The sequence below is a fragment of the Tachysurus vachellii genome, chromosome 23 (genome assembly GCF_030014155.1).
Source record: "Tachysurus vachellii isolate PV-2020 chromosome 23, HZAU_Pvac_v1, whole genome shotgun sequence".
In the NCBI taxonomy this organism is placed as follows: domain Eukaryota; kingdom Metazoa; phylum Chordata; class Actinopteri; order Siluriformes; family Bagridae; genus Tachysurus; species Tachysurus vachellii.
The window spans coordinates 9,236,492-9,261,364 of NC_083482.1; the positions used below are offsets into that span (position 1 = coordinate 9,236,492).

The following is a 24,873-nucleotide window of genomic DNA, read 5'->3' on the forward strand; positions in this document are numbered from 1 at the left end:
GTGTGGATAGTAAGCAGTAGCTCAGCAGTTAGAAAGATGTACTGACTGCTAGAATGGTAGAATGATTAGTGTATACATAGAACATGACACACATGCACATAGATTTTATACATAGTCACATAGTATATAACACCATACAACACACACACACACACAGACTGAGTTGATCAAAGGAACATTACTAAGCCCAAGCTCATAATCAGAGGCAATATCCATTACACTCTTGTTTTATGATCACACATCAGTATCTTGACCAGAGTAACATCTGTAAGAAAATACAGTGGTATTAAAATACACTGCTATGGAGAAGCATCACCATTATGCCTTGTTATCTATAAAATGAGTGGCCTGCTTAATGATTTTCTCAGCAGCGGCACATGTGTGTGTCATGCTAATTAGATGTGTATTATGCACATTTTACTCTTGTTAGAATTCCAGTTCATGATTTATTTATTAGAAGGAATTTTGATGAGTCTGCATTCATACATGAATATATGAGATCTGTCATAGTCATATATGTGTAAGAAAGGGCAAAGGGAGGAGAAAGTGAGATAGAGAGAACGATATGTCTGTCTTCACCTCCTAATCTATCCCAGAGGGAGATTGCAAGAGGGTCTTCCATCTTTAGCCATGATTTCTCTTCAAACACACACACACACACACATACACACACACACACACACATACACACACACACACACACACACACACTTTGGTGGCTCTTTGCAACCCTCCATGCCATCAAAGGAATGAAAGCTATAGCCATGCATAAAAGATCTGAGGGCTGAATAATCCCAAAGAGAGAAATTGCTGTGAATTAGACAGTGCAGCTTGTGTTTCATTACTTGCATTAATATTTTAGGGGGATTCTTGGGGCACACTACAACAGTCAACATTAATTCATTTATTGAAAATAATTATTTAAAAAAAACATAGTGATGCTTGAAATTGTTTTAATTTGTTTTACCACACTTAGGCTTAGTGGTTAGCACGTTCGCCTCACACCTCCAGGGTCGGGGTTCGATTCCCGCCTCCACCTTGTGTGTGTGGAGTTTGCATGTTCTCCCCGTGCCTCGGGGTTTCCTCCGGGTACTCCGGTTTCCTCCCCTGGTCCAAAGACATGCATGGTAGGTTGATTGGCATCTCTGGAAAAAATTGTCCCTAGTGTGTGAATGAGTGTGTGTGTGTGCCCTGCGATGGGTTGGCACTCCGTCCAGGGTGTATCCTGCCTTGATGCCCAATGACGCCTGAGATAGGCACAGGCTCCCCGTGACCCGAGGTAGTTCGGATAAGCGGTAGAAGATGAATGAATGAATGAATAGTGATGCTTGAAATTGTTTTAATTTGTTTTACCACACTTAGGCTTAGTGGTTAGCACGTTCGCCTCACACCTCCAGGGTTGGGGGTTCGATTCCCGCCTCTGCCTTGTGTGTAGAGTTTGCATGTTCTCCCCGTGCCTCGGGGGTTTCCTCCGGGTACTCCGGTTTCCTCTCCCGGTCCAAAGACATGCATGGTAGGTTGATTGGCATCTCTGGAAAATTGTCCGTAGTGTGTGATTGCGTGAGTGAATGAGTGTGTGTGTGTGCCCTGCGATGGGTTGGCACTCCGTCCAGGGTGTATCCTGCCTTGATGCCCGATGACGCCTGAGATAGGCACAGGCTCCCCGTGACCCGAGGTAGTTCGGATAAGTGGTAGAAGATGAGTGAGAGAGGGAGTGTTTTTTTTAAAAGCATGATCTAGATCAGCAGCATCAGGGAATAAGAGAAATATTTAATTTAGCCTCTTTTTTGCTATTAGCTTGATCATTTATTAATTTTGGCCCCAAAATGATCGTGAAATGAAAAAAAAAAACTAAGCAAAAGAGAATTATATGATGGAATAATTTCATAACATTTAGTGTTCCAAAAGTCTGTTTTGAACATCTCTTTGTTTCTTCTTCTTTTTTATGTAGTCCATTTTTCTGCATTCCTTCACATCTTTCTTTCTCCAGAATAAAAAAAAAAACGACTTGGTAACTATATACCATGTGTATTCATTCAAAAACTGAAAAATTACGGTAAAAAAATGGCCAGGTCATAGATTACAGCATGCCTGTCCTTTTAAAAGTTACAAATGCTATTTGTTTTGCTTGTACAAGTCTGTTGACACAGACAACAACTCTTGTGAAATGGTTTTGTCATCGGAATGTAGTTCAGAATGTACCATAAGAGTGTGACCTGACTTCAGCCTGAGGCTTTTCAACAGACTGAGAGAAGGTTGCATCATGTCTCAAATTTCAAACATATTCTAGAGGGCTAAACTATATTGGATTTGGACTATGAAAGAACTACAAATGTCGGGTAGACATCATACAGTAGTCTGTGAGATGTGCACGACCTTCCGTTTTATCCCGTGTCTTTTCACCTGCTGTGGTTTTCTTACAAAGTTCCTCTAACAAAGTCGCTTAACTTCACTAGCGAAATCCTCACCAATTAGCTTTGAAGCATAATGAATATCAACTAAATTAAATCCTTTTGTGATTTCATATGAAACTCAGCGTCATTTTATAGCCCATTTAAAAACACCTTAGTTGGCCAACGTGCTTCACAATTAGGAAACTAAAAAATATCAACATCATAACACATTAACACAATTATAAACTCTGCGTATACAAAGTACAATTAATATCAAAACAAATATCTCCAGCACTCAAGGAGATTATTCCACCTAGACAAAGTACAGTATAAAGGTTTAGTCAGGCACATGTAAGGTATACATTGTTATATTACATTTGTGGGAAAAGTCTGGGAAAAGTATTTACATATTTAAATTTAAATATTTTCTATAACGTAGTTGTAAAATAGGAGAACATTACATTCAGAGTTACTACTCTGACTATACTACAGAAGCATACATTTTGACATTCATATTCATAAATTCGGGGCGCACGGTGGTTTAGTGGTTAGCACGTTCGCCTCACACCTCCAGGGTCGGGGTTCGATTCCCGCCTCCACCTTGTGTGTGTGGAGTTTGCATGTTCTCCCCGTGCCTCTGGGGTTTCCTCCCCCGGTCCAAAGACATGCATGGTAGGTTGATTGGCATCTCTGGAAAAATTTTCCCTAGTGTGTGATTGTGTGAGTGAATGAGTGTGTGTGTGCCCTGCGATGGGTTGGCACTCCGTCCAGGGTGTATCCTGCCTTGATGCCCGATGACGCCTGAGATAGGCACAGGCTCCCCGTGACCCGAGATAGTTCGGATAAGCGGTAGAAGATGAATGAATGAATGAATGAATGAATGAATATTCATAAATGTTTATAAAATTCACTGAGAATGTTGTTTATCTGGCTATCGTGTGCTAATGTGACAGCATTTCTGATTGTTTAAGCAATCCGTATCCATAAATGCATATCATTGCACAATCAATACCACTTTCTTCTCTAATATTGATACTAAAGCTGAACCCAATTAGCCAAAATTTATACCCTTCATATATATATATATATACTGCAGTTTTTGAATATAAATATAAAAATTGCAGAGGCACTTGCAATTTTTCAAAATTACTAAAGAGTTTCTGCAGATTTGGGTCAAGATGCATTATGTGATGTCACAACACACACCTAGCCAAAGCCCTCGTTGATTCATGAGAGTTGGACATCTTACAGAAAGTAATTACATATGCATCTTCACTGGTAGGAGTTTAAACAAAGAATCATGTGTTTGCAATTTCACCAAATCATGTAGATTTCCAGAAAAAAAAGCACAAAATCCTCTGCAAAAAAAACTAGCATAATCAAACATTTTTTGTCCACAACAATCACAAAAATTCTGCAAAATCCTGGTGGCACAGATTAACAGATCCCATCAAATTCTCTGAAATGTAAAGGGAAAAATCTTCACAGCTAACACTAGTGACACTCAACTGCTAACATGAGACAGCCTGCCAGGAGTCACAAATATTCATATAATGGTAGAAACATGTGAAATGTGTGGCTTTGATATTATACAGAGACTCATACACACTCATCTGACACTCAATGCATTTCCATTGGCCTAGGGTCTGCAGACAGAGCCATCTTGCTGTTTATATATTATTCCTGAAAGACCTTAAAAGATGTCATCAATGCACAGTAATACACGTATGTACTTCTTAAAGGGAATTATACTGTATATATACTGTATATACATAGGTGTGTATATGAAGAATATTCTCTATAGGAGAAATGTACTTTGGTATAATGGATTATGGATTATTTGTCTTTGTGTATGTTGTGTTTCTTTTGCATGTTTTGAGTATGTGTTTTATGATGCCTCAATAACTGGGGCAGAACTGATTGCTGCTAATAGCTGTAGGCATGTAGAGACCTACATTTAGTGACAGTAGAGGACATGAAGAGAGAGAGAGGAGGGGTGGTTTTCTTAGAGTCTAGGCCAAAGTCATTGGTATTTACCCTTTAAACTCCTCCTTTTCTGTTACTATATCTAGAAGGGCTTGAGAGGACAGGTACTGATGCTATTTCTACCTGTCGCAAACACATTGAAACAACGAGAGAAGGAAAGGATTAAAAGAGATCCAGTGTGGAAAATAGGGGTAGAAAACCCCATGATGCTCGGATAGTCCAATCACCCCATCTGCTGGCCCTCTATCACACAGAATGATCTATACAGATTGGCATAAAGAGCTACGCACTGACTCTTGTGAACAGCCACAAGTCAGAAACGCAGACACACAAATGAGAGGATGGTATGAGTACAAGAGATTAAATAAGAAGGGTGAGATAGAATATTAAAGTGTTGCTGATTCATGTGGGGAGTGTATGCAGGGTGAAGGTGACATTTTGTCTTAGTGACAGGTGTGTGTGTGTGTGTGTGTGTGTGTGTGTGTGTGTGTGTGTGTGTGTGTGTGTGTGTGTATGGACGTGTGACAGGAGACCCCCTGTGTGGATCAAACCTGTGCTTCCTCCTTATTATGTGCATTAGTCATTCTGAAATGTAGCCAGTCCTTCCTGTCGGAACCACTTCAACTATCATTCATAGGTTAATCCATTTATTCCTGCTGTACATAAAAGCAAGAAAGACATTTATTCCACAGACAAATGACCCTTTACAATGTGCAGTACAATATTTCCAAATATCAAATTATATAAAATGCAGCTTCCAAAGTGTTATGGTTTGTTATCTTTATAATCTTTCACTGGGTTTTATTGGTTATCAAAGTTAAGATTGATTTAGATTTCAAGTTGAAACAGATCTATTTTGGCCAGAAAAAGGGGAAGAAAAAAAAAAAAGAAAAATTCCCCTGCTTTTTCATGTTTAAAACTTATTAATGAGCTCTTTTAAAGGTGCCGCTTGTAATCTTCGAACATATTTCTAAGCCTGTTATAATCACCTAATTTCACAGGTACTTTTGTAAAATTGTGATTTTATTTGATTTCACATGCAGTTTGTCTCTTGATTTATTCATTTATTACAGGTTTCTACAAGAAATGTAATTGTAAAGTGGTTTGGTCCAGGAAATTAGCCTACCCAGAGTGAAAGCTTGGTCTTAGCAAACTGTTATTGATTTATCCACAGTATACGGCTACACATTGTATGTCATGTCATTTCAATACATTTTCTAACGTGATTTACGACATAAACTTTTATACACATTAACTACAACCTATTTCTCAAGAAGTTCATTATCAAACACTCAAACAGACTATTCCTGTGAATATATAGCTGGTGTAGAAAACATCAGCCGTATCAAATGCATGCTACGTGTCCTCTGAAATCCCACTGTGAAGAGGATGTGTTAAATCACTGATAGCTCCAAGGCTAATGACCTCTACCCCAACATCCCAGTGCTTAAACACACACCGGTTTCCTGTCTTCTGTTTCCACTTCTGAGATGACCCTGATGAGGTTTCTGGAATTTCACAAAAGGTCAAAGGTCAAATGATACACATGAACTGTGTAGTGCTTGAGGGCAGGTGCTTCCTATAGGTTTACGAGCAGGTTGCGCAAGGATCGATGCCGGTTTAAAGGCATTACGACTACACATCCAGACACAAAGTTCAAAATATCAAACATTTCTTTTTTTTTCTTTGTATTTTGTTTTTATAAGTCACCCATAATATTGTTCTCCTGTATGAAGTTTAAAGTGCTTACTCAGTCTAAGGTAGGATTCTGAATAATTTAAGAAGTTTCTGAGGCACATGTTCAGCTCTCAAGTTCATGCACTTATGAGAGCAGAAGTGCAGTGTATACTGTAGGTTAAAAGAGAGAGAGAGAGAGAGAGAGAGAGAGAGAGAGAGAGAGACTAAATATAGCTTTTTTTCTCAGAGTTATGACCCCATTTACTGGCTATTTCATGTGTCTAGGATCTGGATTTTACTCTGATACAATTTTACTTATATAAAAGCTGGAATTTATGTTTATATGGAAATCAACAAATTCCAGTGTTTTTAATTTTTTTAAATTGTTTTATAAATAAAATGCTTAATTTTTTTAGTTTTAACACTTTCAGCTTTCTCTGTCTGTGTGGAGTTTTACAGGTTTCTGCGTCTGCATGGATTTATCCTCCTGGTTTTTCTCCAAACTGTCAGACATGCTGCTACAGTATATGGACTGGCTACTCTATATAGCTATGAATGAATATGTAAATATGTGTGTGTTACTGTGTGCTGCTTTCCAATTGTTAAAACCATGCAAAGTAAATACAACATCCTTTTCATTGGCAATGGCATTTTTCTGACATGATAAGCATTTATACCACAGAACAGAGTGCTGCACCCTTGGCCATGTGCAATACCTGGAATGGTTAAATGAACGGAATATATTACCGAAAGCACGCTTCGGGTAATTAACTAATATTGGCTGGGATAGTTTATTATTCAAATCTCTAATCACCTGAACTTTATTAGCCTAAACTATAATAAATTAATCAAACTTTGATTGGGTGGGCAAGACCCAAATTGCCCACTGCTGCCACCGGCCCAGGTCATAGGTATACATTCCTGAGTTGGAAAATGAAACCAGGACAGAATTATATTTAAAGTAAAAGAATGGAAGAAAATCACATTTCTTCACCAGTTGTTAACTAATTGAAGTATTGCACTGAAAAAATATGTTTTTATTAACAGCTGTAACAGTGATAGTCTAACCCATGACCTTTTCTAACAATATCTGCCTCAAAATACATTCAGTACAATCACTGATTTTCCAGTGTGGTACATTGCTAATGACCATAACACTAAACTAAACATTGTTATGCATCATATGCTGGGTGCTGCATCACTTTTTTGAGTAATATTTTTGTTTTGGCTATAATTCTGCCTGCCATTTGTGAAACTGTATGAAATTAATTATTAAACAATATTACATATGCAGTTTAATGCAAAGCCATGAAAATTTGGTCATGTATTTCCAAAAACAATATAGGGTAAGCTAGACTAGACTAGCTAGTATTTCCCCATAGCTTAATTGAAAAGTTAAAAACAAGAGGAAAAACCTGCCCCAAACATGATTGCTGATTACTTAGGAATTACTTGTGAATGATTTTTTGGGTTGCAAATATTTATCAAATCAATTAAATCTACAAAATTAAAAATCAGTAAATCCTAAGGTGCACATGATGCTTTGCTTTGCTTTGCTTTGCTTTATTTATTTATTTGTTTGTTTGTTTGTTTGTTTGTTTGTTTGTTTGTTTATGTATGTATGTATGTATGTATGTATGTATGTATTTATCTATCTATCTATCTATCTATCTATCTATCTATCTATCTATCTATCTATCTATCTATTTATTTATTTATTTATTTAACTATCAAAGGTCAATTTGATGCTTAAAATGGAGGTCCATAGTATTGGAAAATAATTTAAAACATCTATTACACAATGTCATAATCAGTATTTTTGTTAGCCAGACAGGAAAATAAGAGAAAGGTGATATTGCACATACTCCTTTTAAATGTCACAAATCAGGCACAGTTCACAATATGTGACTGTTTATGGTGATGAAAGCCCATGATCCTCTATGCCGTAGTGCAATACTACAACACAATTTTCTGATTTTGGATGGACTGTTTATAGGAGCTTCCAATTTTTAAAAATTACTAGATTTGGGCCAAGACGCATGGTGTGTCCTCTACTGTCACAACTCACATCCGGCTTAAGCCCTCTTGGATTTACTCCATCAAACATGAGTACAACTATCATAGTAAGTAAATACATATGTGTCTTGACTGGACTATTTTTACTAGTTTAGTAAAAAGTTTAGTTTACTAGTTTAACTCACAATTGGACACAATTTTGTTAATTCAAGTAATTTTCTGTAAGTTGCTTAGCAAATTTTGAAAAAAATCCACAAAATCAAGCACTTTTGGTGAAAAAACCCTACAAAATCCTGGCAGGACTGTTTACCAACACACAGGCAATATTAAGGCAATGCTGATTAACACGATATTTATTACTTAAAGCTAAAGTGAAAAATAAGACATACATGTATCATGTATGATGCAGTTTCACTGGTCTACAGCAGCACGGTAACAGAAGGCATCGCTGGCTTTTTTTTTTGGCCGGGATTCAGACGTACTCTTCTTCTGCCAGCAGCCTCTCTCGATATTCAGAAGCCTGTGGGAGAATCCAGTCAGGAGTGTGAGAAGCACAGGCAGTGTTGTGGTGTCTAGCACAGGGTGCTGCAGGGGAGAAGAGACAGCGAGCGAAAGTGTTGAATGACTCACTCTGACCCAGTTTGAGAGCTAGATGGGTAAGCTGGTGTTAAGCTGAAATGTGCTCATGAAAGCAGGTTCTCCCTTCCACCTTCGAGTACTGTATTAATTATACTGTACATTATTTAAATGAATGCTTACTTAGATCTGTTTATTTACTACCACAGACACTTCTTAAAATAAAACTCAACCCTGAAATGCATTAAATAATATATTGAATATGAAATTTTTCAACATCTCAGGGGGGACACCAATGATAATATGATAATATTTGGATTGTGCTAATCCTAGAATAGGAATCGCTACATAAATACTACAATGTTCAAGTCATTTGTTTCCATCATTTCTGAATTAAGATAATAGTTTCCTACATTAACCACATTGCTGTTTGACCTGCTGAGCCATCACTTCATCTGCACTTTAAGAGAGCGATGCATCAGTTTGTAGTCCTTAAATCTGTCTCATCTCTCTCACTGCCTCGTTTGTACTGAATATCTGTTTAAACACATGCGTTCACATTGATGGTGGACTAAGCACAAACATGTTTGAGAGTGTTAATTATGATATGTCTGAAATTGCTTCCTTGTATTAAACACCAATGTAACTGGCATGGAGGAGCATGGCCTCTCAACACCATAAACACAAGCACATTTACAACATTTGGCACCCTTATCCAGAGCTACTTACATTTTTATCACATTTATTACAACTGAGCAATTAGGGCCTTGCTCAGGGGCCCAGCAGCGACAGCTTGGTGGACCTGGGATTTGAACAACCTTCTGATTTGTAGTCTGTCACCTTAACATCAAGGCTACCATCTATCTATCTACAGTATCTATCTATCTATCTATCTATCTATCTATCTATCTATCTATCTATCTATCTATCTATCTATCTATCTATCTATCTATCTATCTATCTATCTATCTATCTATCTAGTGTATGCAAACATGATGATAAAAGAAGTTTAAACTAAAAACTAAAAAACTAAACAAAAAAAAAAAAAAAGAATTTAATCGCAAAAGAAATCTTGGACGCCACTAAAGATAAGATAATCTAAAAAAAAATCCCTAAAGCTGGTAATATTCAGCAAACTCTATGTATAAATGTATCTAAACTGTATTTGTTCAGTTTCATTTGCTTTTGTGAATCTTTATATGTTGGTTCTTTTAGTTATATGTATAAGATAATACTGAATTTCTTTCACTCCAGCCATGTCTATAGCCAAGTTCATGCAAGTGAGTAAGATTACAACCGGAAAACATCCTGGTTTTCGTGCCTAGCAACTAACAAATGCCTATCACTGAAATGGGAGCAATGGCCTCTTCTTACTCTCTAAAGCTGTCATTCACAGCATGTTTTATGTGTGACTTTAACCCGTACTATATGCAGCACATGCAGCACCTCCCGGGCTCTGTAATAGCACCCTTTTTAAATGCTTCCTAATTTAGAAAAAAAATCTGAACACTTGAGTAGGAACAGAAATAAAATGCAACACCGAATTGCACTGCAGTTGCACCCGAAGGCCAGTTAGTGGCTTGTGGTTACACATAAAGACCCCGTTCCCTAGAGTGAAAGCTAATATTAGCACTACACAACCCCTGCTGGCGATGGTGAGCTTGGTGTGGATGTGATTGCTATTTTTCATAGCCAGACAACTAAGAATGTGCTCTCAATGACATGCCTGAGACTCAAATGTGGAAAAGATCCCAAAACGATGCAGAGGTTTGCTTTGGCTTATGTACGCTCAAAATATGTTCCATAAATATTTGACACATTTAATCATTTTTGTTATTTCATTCTCCCACAGTAATGGTATGAGCCCAGATTGCAGTTTGGCAAAAGTCTCCACCTGACCTTTGGAGTTAAACTGATACAATTTCACAATATTCTTAGAATTTAGTTTTGACTGAAAGTGTACTTGTGTGTAAAAGACAAAACACAAGCGTATAGATACACAGATGAGATCGACAGAGAAATATTTGCTTTTTCTATTTACTTTCAGATATAGAAATTTTTTTAGTTTTGCAAAACATCTTATTGGTAATTTCTTTAAAAGATATGATTAAGAGATTTGTGGAAAATATTTCCAGGCACTGGCTGATTTAATGGTTTGCTCTATAAACGTTTCTCTTTAAACGCTCTGATTAATTGGATGCCACTTACAAAGGTCAGTGCACCCCCACCCCCTTCCTCCATACACATACACACACACACACACACACACACACACACACACACACACACACACACACACACACACACACACATACATAAACATACACAAACACATACACATGCACAGAAGATTTAACAGTGTAATACATAGTCACATGCTTACGAAGAGGAAGTGACTTATAACGCAGGTGTCTGAAGCTAACAAGTAACTAAGTAACTAAGCTAGCTAAGTAATACATGTGTAATATATTATACATTATACAATACATTATAGCTGCTAGTTTAGCATCTTACAATCTGCAAATCTAAATCATAACACTCATTACATCATAAAAAGTCATAAAACCTTTGAAGTAGATTTGATACTGTCAATTTGATTGTAATGAAATGTGATATTTTACTTAAAAATCCAGAATATTAGGTATCATAATCTCAATAACCTTTTAAGCAAATTGTTATAGCTGTAAATTGAGATCATTTTGGGAGACTAAAACACAGTGTACACAAATAAATCAGTTAGGAATATGTTTTAAATACAGATTATTGATTGATTCTGGATGTGTGTGTGTGTGTACAGGTATGTGTGTGTGTGTGTGTGTGTGTGTGTGTGTGTGTGTGTGTGTGTGTGTGTGTGTGTGTGAGTGTGTGTGTGTGGGATGGTTGGGGTATTTTGAAGGGATATGAAAATAATCTCTGTCTTCTTGAAGCTGATCATTAAAGTATGAAGACAATAAAAGCAAATTTTTTAATTTATATTTTCTTTCTTTCTTTCTTTCTTTCTTTCTTTCTTTCTTTCTTTCTTTCTTTCTTTCTTTCTATTCTGTCCTTATTGTATTATGATCTTATCTCTCTCTCTCTCTCTCTCTCTCTCTCTCTCTGCCTGTCTGTCTCTAGTCTCTCTCTCTCTCTCTCTCTCTCTCTCTCTCTCTCTCTCTCTCTCTCTCTCTCTCTCTCTCTCTCTCTCTCTCTCTCTCTCTCTCTCTCTCTTTCTGCCTGTCTGTCTGTCTCTAGCCTCTCTCTCTCTCTCTCTCTCTCTCTCTCTCTCTCTCTCTCTCTCTCTCTCTCTCTCTCTCTCTGCCTGTCTGTCTGTCTCTAGTCTCTCTCTCTCTCTCTCTCTCTCTCTCTCTCTCTCTCTCTCTCTCTCTCTCTCTCTCTTTCTGCCTGTCTGTCTGTCTCTAGCCTCTCTCTCTCTCTCTCTCTCTCTCTCTCTCTCTCTCTCTCTCTCTCTCTCTCTCTCTCTCTCTGCCTCTCTCTCTCTCACTCTCTGCCTGTCTGTCTGCCTGTCTCTAGTCTCTCTCTCTCTCTCTCTCTCTCTCTCTCTCTCTCTCTGTGCCCCTGGTGTGATTTTCTGTTGTCTCTTATCCAAGGAGACTGCATTAGAATGTGGACCATATGTTATCAGTTTAAACTGCTTTGTCCTATCCAGGATTCTCTGTCCTTCTTGTCCATCTGCTGCAAGGTAAAGAGAAGACACAATGATTTGGCAGGAGGAATGACAACATGAAAACAATAGAATTCCTGTATAGAGTGACTGGTTTAGATGGGATACAAGAAAAATGTACCTCTGAGTCAAGTGTTTTCTTTGTAACCTATTTTCACTTAGTACACTATCTAGATAACATAAAATATAACATAAAAAAAAGAAAAGGCCACTAAGTAACTACTTTTTGTGGCCATTAATTGTCTTATTTATGTCCACAAATTAAAATGTTGCAATACATCATATCTAATATGTGGCCTCTGGTTAATTATTTGTCGAGAACAAACACAATTCTCAAAGTAAATAGGCATTTCTAAGTTAAGGTGACATGGGCTAATAATCTGTTTAAAAACATTATACCCATGCCTTAGTTCTTTTCTACACAATACATACTTTAAAATACAATACCTTGAAGGACATTTGTCTCACACATAAGCTTTGTCTAACACCTAAGCTTTTCATGTTCTCCCAGTGCCTCCGGGGTTTCCACTGGATACTCTGGTTTCCTCCCCCTGTGCAAAGCCATAGATTGTAGGCTAATTGGGGCATGTGGTAGACTAGTGGTTAAGGTGTTGGGCTACCAATGGGAAGGTTGTGAGTCTCAACCTTCAACCCTCAATTGCTCAGTTGTATAAAAAAATAACAATAATAAAATGAAATGAGATAATGTACGTCGCTCTGGATAAGGGTGGAAATGTAAATGTAAATCTCTAAATTGTCTGTAATGTGTCAATGGGTATAGGAGGGTGTGTGTGTGGTTCTGCCATGCAATAGACTAGCATCCGGTCCAGGGTATATAGGTTATATAGGGTATCCAGTTTTTTCCGTGACATGATGTGATAAGCGGTATAGAGAAAGGATGGATGGACAAAATAGATCTTGAAAAATGTCATTCATGTCTTTAATATATCCGAATACATAGTTGCAAGAATCTTACATTGAGGTCTCAATACATTGTCATGGCTATACTTTATAAATATATCGAAATATATACCATGTCACCTCGGCAACACTGTATCGGCAACACTGTACATTGTACTGCAATTTGGTCATATGTTTTAATTTGTTTTAGCTACTTAACATTTTTTTGTTATATTGGTATTAGTGATCCAAACCACACTTTATAGATTGGCTCTTGCAGTTTTTGCAAACCTTAAAATTAGTAAGCTTTTTAAAAGCCAAACAAACAAACAAAAAAAAAAGGCAAAGTAAAAAAATCCAGACTCCAGGCAGCAATGAGATCTGTGCTGATTGATTAAGGGCATTTGGGGATAAAGTAAATGTAATTTTGAAAGTCAGAAAAAAATATATAACTATCTAGAAAGTGACAAGATGAAAGATGAAATGAAAATGAACAACTGATGGAGTGGATGGATGGAGCTGGTGGTTTGATTGGCAGGTCTAGGCATGCTCGATGGGCTCTGTGGAGACTAGCAGGACGGATGCTGTGATGCTGATGCCAGCACTTTCCATCAGGCTGAGTAATGCATGCCCTGGCAGGTGGACCCCCCAGAGAGAGCAAGTAAGAGAGCTCAAATGTGACTAAAAAATGATGCATCATACCCTATCTATCCTGTGGTTCTTTTATCCATGTATCCTATCTTTACCACTGTATCCTATCTTTACCCTTTCACCACAGCTTTAATTTTACTGACAAGGAAACTGACATTACAATACATTACCTTATCTAACCTTACCTTACATTACATTTCGTTATAAGTTCTCTGTAGGTCAAAATCTCTAGAGCTAAGGGCTAAATAATAAATAAACCTTTTGATGTAAACATGCTCATTGTATTCGGAATAAACAAATAAATACAAATCTATCATGGAAAATTTAGATTGAAATACATTTTCTTTTATTCCCTGTAGCTAGATAGTCAGCTAGATAAAGTTCTTTATACAGTACTGTAGCCTATATGCTATTATTATTAAGCATGTCCTGATTATGAAGAGATCCTTCACACAGGGTCTGTAAAAATATCCTCAGTCCCTGCGTTTACCTCTGTCATGGGTTACAGATCCTCAGCAGAGTTTAAAATCATCATGTTATAAACTTGCTATGTGCTAAGTTTCTTAAAGATGTGAAACTTGAAGATGAAGATGTCTGAGTGTGTGTATGTGTGTGTGTGTGTGTGTGTGTTGGTTTGGAGGGGGTGTTGTGGGGATGGTTGGGGTATTTTGAAGGGATATGAAAATAATCTCTGTCTTCTTGAAGCTGATTATTAAAGTATGAAGACAATAAAAGCAAATTTTTTAATTAATATTTTCTTTCTTTCTTTCTTTCTTTCTTTTACATCCTCATTTCATTTATATCCATTGCTTGTTGTTATACAAGTCTTTTGCGTGTGTGTGTGTGTGTGTGTGTGGGGGTTTGTGGCGTAGCCTGGACAATTATTGACTTTAGGTTAGATACAGCTGTATGTTCTTACACAAAATGCAAAGGTCTCAAGATAGAATTAAATGTGTTGCTTGTGCGTCAGCGTGTGAAAGCGCGTGCAGGTTTTATTCATTTTATTTACTTTTTTTTTTTTTTTTTGCAAAAATAACTGTACTGAGATTAGGTATTGGTGCAGTTGTATGTTACTACGCAAGTCCATGTAAATGCCCAACACAGGCAGAATGACACGAGTACGCGTGTGCGTCTGTGCGGGACTATCCAACCAGGTCGGTGCGTGAATGCGCGTGCACGCGTCTCTTTTCTCCACCAACTCCCTCCTCCCCCCTTCCACGTGACCTCCTTCTTCCATTCCCATGGCTCGGATTACCGTCTGGCTCAGTGCAGCGGCAGAAGTAGCGCACGCTTACGCCGCAGCGTCCGACTCACGCGCTCAGTCCGCGCTCTCCGCTCCGGCGTCTCCCCATCACTCCATCAGTCCGACTCGGTTGGAGAAGATGACCGTGATTCCTGAGCTTCCATCTGCGAGCTTCACCTCCTCGCGCAGGGAAAAGATGGACTGAATCTCTCTTTTCTCTTTAAATCGGGGAGGCAGTCGACGCTCAGCACTCATTCAATTTTATTCGTTTCTTTTTTTTATCCACCCCCCCTCTCTCTCGCTCTCTCTCTCTCTCTCTTTGCGCATTTTCTCATCCTTTCCTTCGTTTAGTAGGAAACCTCACTCTTATTCCAAACGGAAGGGAATACCCGTGGCATCGTTTTCGTTTCTGGCTCTGTTTTACTTTCCCCTTTTTCCTCTCTTAACATGGAAAACATAAATGTGGAGACGGTGGAGAAGGAGTGCGACGCGCTTGGTGGACTCTTCCAGGCGATTGTCAATGACATGAAGGTGGGTTACAATCTATAGCTACGACTGTGATTAATATGCAGCACCCAGTGATGCATTCGTGATTTCTTTCTCTCGTGCATCGTTGCAGATCTGCATCAAATTCCATCACCGCGTATCTATCATGCGCCTGCATGCATTGCGTCCAGTAGATACATAAAGGCGCAGGTGCTTCTGCATGTTGGAAACTGACAAATCATTTGATTTATTAGCCACATTGGTGACCTCCTTGATTTTGGTTTATGCGGGTTGGAGGTGAGCTCTGTGCAGGAAAGATTCGGACTATTGCAACATACCTTAAAAGAACAAAATTCCTTTCTATTAGAATTGCAACAAAAAGAGGAAACAATCAATTTCCCCGAAGCAATTAAACAGACGCATCTGCTACTGAATATTTTCTGCCATCCAATCGTGCTTGGTGCTCTTGCTCTCTTGCGCACTACAGAATAGTTCCCGGCGTCTCTCTTGATTGATTTAATGTTCGGCATCAATTTTAAAAACATAAAACGGAACAGATACGTGTTGGTAAGGTAGAAAGTGTAGTTCTGTGGTTTTCTCCTTGACGTGTATCTGTCCTTTAAATTTTGGGGTAATCAAGACAATGAGCTGTAAAGGGATATTAAATTAGAGACTGTTGTGAAGCAGATCTACCAAGGTTCTGAGTATCCATGTCCTCTCCTACAGTTTAACTCCTCAGGACAGGAATTCTCCATCTTTCTATTTCATGTCCACTTTCTCTGTTCCCATTGTTGTTTTGACACACACTGATTTTCCCCATGCTGGTTTCCCTAGGTTGTGTGCCACCTATGCACCATTGGCTTGCAAAAATATGGGTCTAAACATGACTCATGACATATTCCGTCTTATATTTGTTGTAGAATAGGTTTGTTGTACTAGGTCACTGGGGTCAGTATTTGCACTGGAGCACAAAATGATGCCAAAATGTGGTCAGTGTTCCAATAGGCTTGTCTTGAAACACCAGTCATGCTTTCATTGTGACGACCTTTGTACCAGATTACTAATCCATGTTTGGCCTTTTGCATAATGGAGATGAATGGTAGTTAAATTTAGGATATTAGATCATAGGAGAATAATAAAAACTAATTTGAGACATGGACCGTGATCATATAGTCTGATATTTTTCATTCAGCATTCCCTTATTTGTAGATTTGATCATTCATCCGATGATGTATTCTCTCTGGTAAGCTTGGTGACATTTCAAAGTTCTTTGAATCCCTTGTGGGGAATTTTTTACAATCATAAAATCAGATGAACCCATAGAATGCTGCTTGTTCACTGTGGTGGCGCTTGTTATTTATATGAATTCTGGGATGGCTTCAGGACCACAGGGAAGTTATTAAATGCCTTTCTGGATTCTACAGTTTCACTGTGATTTCTCAGAACATTGAGTAATCAGCCATCTGGTTTCTGTGGATCTGCATACTTCAGTACTAGTGTTTCCTTTGTTGTATGAATGAAACCAATGCTCTGCATGCATACATAGTTTGTCGGGTTTGCTCTTGGACTATGTAGCTCTTTGCCTGCGTTCCTTTGTTGCTGGGGGATGGCACCCTGAGGGCATGACTGCGCACTGCTTATATGTGGCTGACAGTCAGCATGCTGTCTGGATGGCCTTTGTTCTGCTGGAGGAATACAGTAGGAACCCCATCAAAATATTGAGCTCCGGCCTAAATCCACTGTCTGCCAAATTTCCTTTGAAAGAATACAATTGATTGGCTGGAGATGAACAAGCGTTGACTACAAATAAAACAGGCATATTATAAGACTCTGTTATGCATTGTCATTGAGAACATGAACTCCATTAGACCAGATGTGCTGATTTATATGGATGACCTTGTGTGCGTATTGAATGTGAACCTCATGTCCATGACTTTAATCCAATATTTGAGTAGCAAGGGGCGGATTCTGACCACCCGGGCTAGAGTTGTATGATGCAAGTGCTCATGTGTTTGCCAGCTGGACCTGCTATATATCACTCCTGTTTACCTTCAAAAGCCTCCTGCTGAGATGTACATACCAGCATACTGAAAAGAATCATTCAACATGCACATGCACACACACAAAGGCACCCCAGCTATGTACTGTATGTGCTGACTAGAAGGATGGCCCTCAGTCTGCGCAGGAACCATTTGAAATGCAACTTTGCCATCCTTTTAACTTGCTAGATACACTAAGGAGGATATCATATATAAATCAGCTGTGAATCATCATCAGCGGCACATGAAACCATGGCTGTAATTGGCTTTAATGCAATGTGAGCTTCCTGAGAGCACAGAATCTGCACGAGCAGTGCTATTTGCAGGGGTGGAGAACGTGTGAACAGGAGCATGTGTACCCCTTCTCAGTTCCACCCAGTTTTTCTACAACCTGACAATCCTAGTGAGACTCTTCATGGTCTTCTGCTTACTTATTTAGTGTGTAGGGCAGCTGTATCAATCGAGAATGTGTTTCCACGGCCATTTTGAAGGCTTATTAAAGATGAATTGTCCCGTCTTGGATGGAAGAGTTGTTTTGGATGCGAGCCAGCTTGGTTGAGGCGTTGTTGGATCTGTCAAACTCATTTTGTCTCTTCTGTCTGTTGACTCTTGGGAAACCTCATAAAGCGTGATCATTCTGTGTAGTAGCAGATGAAATATGTCTGATCAGTGGATATGCTTTTGAACTCATCCCAAGGGTTGTAATATTCATTTAAAATACAGTTTGATTTAACCATTGGGGTGTGGTGATGTTACTGTGGCCTTTGAGATCCTTAAGACATTTTCATTCCAACATTTTGCCTTTCATATGCTTGCATACGGGGCAAGTCGTGGCCTAATGTTTAGAGAGTCTGACTCGTAATCCTAAGGTTGTGGGTTCGAGTCTCGGGCCGGCCACGACTGAGGTGCCATTGAGCAAGGCACTCCCCGGGCGCCGCAGCATAAATGGCTGCCCACTGCTCCGGGTGTGTGTTCACGGTGTGTGTGTGTGTGTTCACTGCTGTGTTTGTGCACTTTGGATGGGTTAAAATGCAGAGAACGAATTCTGAGTATGGGTCACCGTACTTATGTCCACCGTACCATATGTCACGTCACGCCACGTCATTGTATATTTGATTGATTCGTTTTTCATCAATTTTGATTTGCAGCAAGTTATATGTTATTAATTAATGGTCTCAAATCTACAGAGATGACAATAAAGACAGCTGATCATTCATAGACCATCATTCATAGGCCATCAGCTTGAATGCTGAGTAAACAAACAAAGAAATGGCAGTAAGTCTGGTATGTTTCAATTAGCTCTCGTTTAGCACTGATTCCATTAGATTTCTCAATAATTCTAGCATCATGCATGCATCCTACATTTTCACTTTAATTTTTAAATGCAAGCTAATAGTAATATGTTATATGACATATTTTACTCTACATAACTCAAATAGTTTTCTATGTTCATCTTAGTTTTGTCAACGTTTCCATGTATTTCCCATCCAGAGCTTCGGCTACGAATAAAGGGGTTCCAGATGGCCTATGAATGATCAGCTGTCTTTATTGTCATCTCGGGAGATCATAATTTCCTGCCCCCAATGCCACCGTGACCCTACTGTTGTCATTTTTTCCATCGACCTTGACTCCATTTCTAGGAAAAAATATGTTTTGTTGTGATGCTCTATTTATTGGGTCATTTATTCATGCATGGGAGGTCTGTCAATATTTCTATGCTTATTCAGTGGCCAGTGACTAACAGGAAGGATGGACTCGTTCAAACAGAAACAAATGAAAAAGGATGGCATTTTAGGATTAGAGAGAGAGAGAGAGAGAGAGAGAGAGAGAGAGGGAGAGAGAGAGAGAGATAAATAAATAAATAAATCGGTACAACATGGTCTCAGACTGCAGTGACAAAAGTAGGAGCTAGAGATCATTTTCTTTTTTTTGGTCCTTCACTCATTCATTCATGGAAGCAAGTAAGATGTAGAGGCTGTAAGACATGCTGTCTGTTTTTGTCTTCAGCCTCGTAATCACCTTGACTTTAAACTAGTAACTCAGCTCATTAGATGTGATCTGGAATCCACCAACCTTTCAATGACTCTGAATCACACAAGTCATGTGTTCTTCTGCTTTCCACATTCACTTGTGTAAGAGATGGAGGAGGGGAGCATTGGAAAGGCAATGCACATATGCTCCTTGATAGTTCTTTCGCTGTGTGATGTTGGTGGTCTCAGATTCAGTAGACATTTTTATCAAGCTTTCATCAAGCCGTGATACAAAATGATGATGACACATATCCACACATATTCCTATTCAAAATGTACAAAGTTGAAAACAGATGCCATGGTACCACGGAACTCGAACCGTACCGAACACACTAGTTCGTACTAGTAGAGTTTCTCCCAGATGTCTTAAGAGGTCATCAAAACATTACAGTTTTAAAATTGAGATGAAACGATTCTTTATTGCTGATCTCACAGGCATCGCATTACCTACCTGTATCTAATTTTCATTGGCTGAGAATTAAGGAGTGGTGAAATGGATTTGGTGATGGAGAATCATTTAAATTAACGGGGATACTTTTTGTACGACCATTTGTACATACGACTGTCCCATCACAGCATTTTTCAGTTGTATTTTTTTTCAGTGAACTCAGTCATTTGGTGGCTTGTTGCCGATGTTGCTTTCATACTCAGGGTATCGTCATGTAACATGGATGTGAGTGTTAAGATGTGAGTCAGACTGCAGGCTTAGAGTCTCTTTGAAATGTGGCCCATATCAAATGTGCTTCATTGCAGCCTCAGACAGAATCCTCTTTAGTCTAAGGTTTGAAAGCAGTAACGAACGGAAGGCAAAAAGATGAATACATTCATGTAGGATGTCAAATATTTCACCGGGGTTTCAACAATTTATCAGCCTCAGTGCCACAAGGCATCTAAATTATCATTGGTTTTCATTAGTGTGGCAAACTCGGTATGTTCCCTTCTTCATAAATTATGCAACAACGTCTTCTTTTCATCTGTCAACAACTTACTGCTGTCTGCTAATATAAAGTGAGTGATGATTTTATAAACACAGTGTTTAAGAAACCTAATTCACACTAGAAGCCCTGTTATCAACATCACTGATGTACTGTTCCAGGTCATGTGAATAAAGACTGTAGCTTCTTTTTTGTGGAATGACAAACACTGATTTTTCATTTAAGCATGGTGTTTCTTTTGAGAACTGGGAAACAGGGATTTTGTTAGCAACAAAGCCCTTTTTTATTTCTTTCACTTCAAACTATTGCTGTTTGAATGTCTGAACTGGTTCACTATCTGGAGCAGTGGAATCAGGCTAATGTGGTTTCACTTCTGATTCCCTGGATTTCCCTGAAATCAATAGGAAAGAAAAAAAGAAATTAAGCTGCGTAGTGAGCTATTCATTTTTGGAGCAGAAATGAAAATGAGTCATTTGAGCGCTGACAGAATTTGTCTTTTAAACTCCCAGGCAGTGGATGTTCAATAGCTTTTCATTAGTGGAGAAATAAGTGGAGAGAGGCTCTTTGTTTGAGAAGATAAGTGACTGTAGAGCCTTTTCAGAGGTTATAGACATATATGGGCAATAGAAGCTTGAGACGGGTATGGAGTGATACATGCAGCAAAAACATAAAAACATAAACGCTCATTTTATTTAGATATTATATACTGGAAAATGGGTGATATACTGTACACATTTCTTGTGGTACATAATGTTGATGTATAAATCACTCCACAATTATCTGTAACTTCATCGAGCCATATTTATAGTTTATACTATTTAAGTGTGTAAGCTTAAAATAACACCATACATTATCAGAATATGGACTTTAACACATTTTAAAGGGTTATCATGTGTTTTTTTTACTTAATTAAGGCTTTCTTGCTTCCTAAAGGGTGCTCCATTTGGCATCCTTTCTGAAAAGAAAAATAATAATTCCTCAGTACCTCAAAGAAGTTTACCTGTCTTAAATGGACCACGGACAAATTGAAATAAACCTCAAGGAAGTGTGTTTAGGTATAATCTCAAACATATTTCCTGAGATTTAAAGTTGAATAAAGCTCAGAACCTTAACCACTGAGACACCACTATTTTAAAAGAGAGCCATACAACTCCTAGAAAGTCTAATTCAAAGCCAATAGTACTCAGAGATCAAACCCATATACTGTACATATTCACTCCGAAAAGAAAATGAAATGATTCCATCTCATACTTTAAAGTATTTTTTCTTTGCCTCTCTGGATAAAAGCTTTATATTCTATTGAGAGCTCAACAACAGCAGGTTTTTATTTCACAAAAAGATCCAAAAACCAACCTTCTTTGGACACTAGAATAATTAACCATAAGAGGATACCATTTTTTCAAGGATTTAGCCCTATGTAACATAGTAACTAAGGTATGATCAAATCTTTCAAGCTGCTTTTCTTGTACAAATGATTCCACTGTTGCTTGCTGTGTATTTTGGTGGCCATTAAGAGGTCATGTGATTTTATTGAAGTTCACTACCAGATTATGACAAAGGCACCACAGATTAGGTCTTATTCTCTTATATGACTTTATGCTACGCAATGTTTTTACTCTTTAGCATGCTAAAATCTATTCTGACTTCTGACATCATTCGAGAAAAAATGCAGAAACACATCGTTCAAGACCAATTTGTGAAGACATTTTCTGCCTTATGTGTTGATTCAATATGGTCCGGTTTCTTAAGAAAGTATCTGTTAAGATGGAGATCCTGTATTTCTGAGTATTGCCTTTCTTATGTAAAAGAATTCTTTACATTTTTGATTGGAACCTTTTGTAGAATATTTTATGTTGACATGGTATATAATGATGATTATGATATATATATATATATATAATGATTACATTACATTATATATATATAATATAATATATATTTTTATATATAATATATATAATATAATATATATATATATATATATATATATATATATATATATATATATATATATATATATATATATATATATATATAAAATGATGATTACATGTCTGTCAATAAGGGTAGCTTAGCCATTTTCCTCATGGTTTAATCTGTTAATTCAGGTACATCACATCATTTTATGTTGTCCTGTTTGTAATGCAGTAATATTTAGTTTTGGGACGTATTAACGACAAGGGATAGAAGTGTAAAGAACTGATGTAATGAAACTGTTCTGCACTTATGCTGCTGTTCTGCACTTGATCAATACAGGATTGATTATGCAGCAAACGTTCTATGGGTTGCTATAGATTGTTGTGCATCCATAAATTTTTGTTATTTATTTAAATTGATTGAATTCAATCTCATATAATCTTTCTTTTGTGTATACACAATCTTTATGTTAAGCAAATAAAAAGGAATGCCTTTGTCTTTTGCTTTATCCTGTCCTTGTTTTATCATGTTTTACCTTCTGGCTGTCTTTGTCCTGATAAAAATGCACTTGTAATACCTTTTTCTGCCTGCTTTAGCTAAAGTTAAAATAGCCCACTTCCTTTACACCTATGTACGTCCGAGAAGAGCATCTCTTACTGCAGTTGTGCTTATCCGATAGTTTGTGGCCTGTTTGGCAAATCAGGAAATAAATAGGGAGAACACAAAGAGGATGATGGGATACACCGAGAGAAAAAATGAGCTGGGCTTGAGGGATTGCTCAGCTCTGAGATTAGCTCGGTGAATATGCTAATGAAGTATGAACACGGATATGGACATAAAGGGAGTCGGCCATGTCTCTCTATCCTCTTATCTCTTCCTCACAAGCCCTCTTCAGTATGATGGACCTCAGGCCCGAACACCAGAATAGAGCACTTCAAACAGTCTGGGTGTGTGTTTAGGGTTCCACTGGGAATATCACTCTCTGGATTCAGAGCGAAATGTCTGACATCAAACACGTCAATGAGACGACAGATCAAACGAGATGACTCCAGTTCAGTGCCATCATCAATGACTGTGCTCTCTTTTCAATCCTGCATTAGTTTACTGAGTCTTTGTCAATTTGGACTTTTTTTAAGGTTAACATTTTATTAATGTTTTAATAAAGTTAACATTTATATTAATTGTTTGTTTTCAGTCTTTTTTATGAACATTTTTTCATTCCTTCTTTTCCTATTTTGTCAATTTCTGCCTGTTGTTTGCCTCCAATTCTGGTGTGTCAGAATGTAATATTTGAATAAATTCAGTGTTTATATCAAAATAAATACTGACAGCTTTGTTCCTGTCTCTTGTTTCTCTCTCTCTCTCTCTCTCTCTCTCTCTCTCTCTCCTTTTTAAATCATAAGTACTATTTGGACAGGATACAGTATGTTTTCCTTACATGCCTGTTAAGTCATGCTGCTGGAGGTCAATTGAAATAATTATGATAGAATCGGATGAGATAAGCAATCTCTGTTTTTTGTCTAAATCACACTGATAAATCATATTGTGTCATCACAATATATGCACGTTTCACCGTTTTGTGTTTCTGCGTTTCATCTTTTTCCACTTGTTTATTATTCTGAACGTGATTATGGATTATTCCAGTTTGTTTCTGCCTTCCTGTGTATTGACCCCGTAACTAGCGTCCATGATGTTGCTTGGTTTGTCCTCATTAAAACACACTCCACATTATTAGGCTGTGCCTGTAAAACCTTGTCAGCTATTTCTGTGGAACATTGCAAGGAACTCGTTTGACTTAAACCCAATAGAAGTATTTAAATACAGTAAATGAACACCAATTCAAGCAAACTCCATGATATTTGGAGGACCTTGCAATTGTAATACGACAATTAACTTCAAAATGAACACAGATTTGAGCCAAGTCGTATCGTGTGACATCATCACAACTCCGAATCAGACGAATAGCACTTTGAAAAACGTGTTGAACATGAGTACAGCTATCATATTACAGTCTGTGTCTTTACTGGTAGGAGTTTAAAAAAAGAATCTGGTGCTTATAAATTCACCAATTTTGAACAAAAATCAAGCATTACTGCCTGCAACAATCCCCAAAAAAAAAAAAAAACTTAAATATTACAGATTCGCTACGTAGAATATTAATTCATACTAATTCAGACAGGGTATATATATTGAAGTAATTATATATATATATATATATATATATATATATATATATATATATATATATATATATATATATCTTGTGGTTATTTCTTCTGAATGTTTTTCTGTACAACATAAAAAACTAATCCCGTCCAAATATAGCTCGTCACTTTTGCTCCCTGGTTTTTTTGTCCACCTCA

At 37.8% G+C, this 24,873-nt stretch overlaps 1 protein-coding gene across 5 annotated transcripts in view; it reads left to right on the plus strand.

Moving 5' to 3' along the window:
- Positions 1 to 15,111: 15,111 nt before the first annotated feature.
- Positions 15,112 to 24,873, plus strand: part of mtss1lb (MTSS I-BAR domain containing 2b) — a 66,106-nt gene continuing 56,344 nt past the window's right edge. For 3 of the 5 annotated variants that reach the window (XM_060858863.1, XM_060858864.1, XM_060858865.1), the window contains exon 1: positions 15,112 to 15,634. In XM_060858863.1, the coding sequence (XP_060714846.1) occupies positions 15,551 to 15,634 (84 nt within the window). In that variant the 5' untranslated portion in view covers positions 15,112 to 15,550. The remainder of the gene's footprint in view (positions 15,635 to 24,873) is intronic. The other 2 variants (XM_060858866.1, XM_060858867.1) reach the window with 1 other exon arrangement.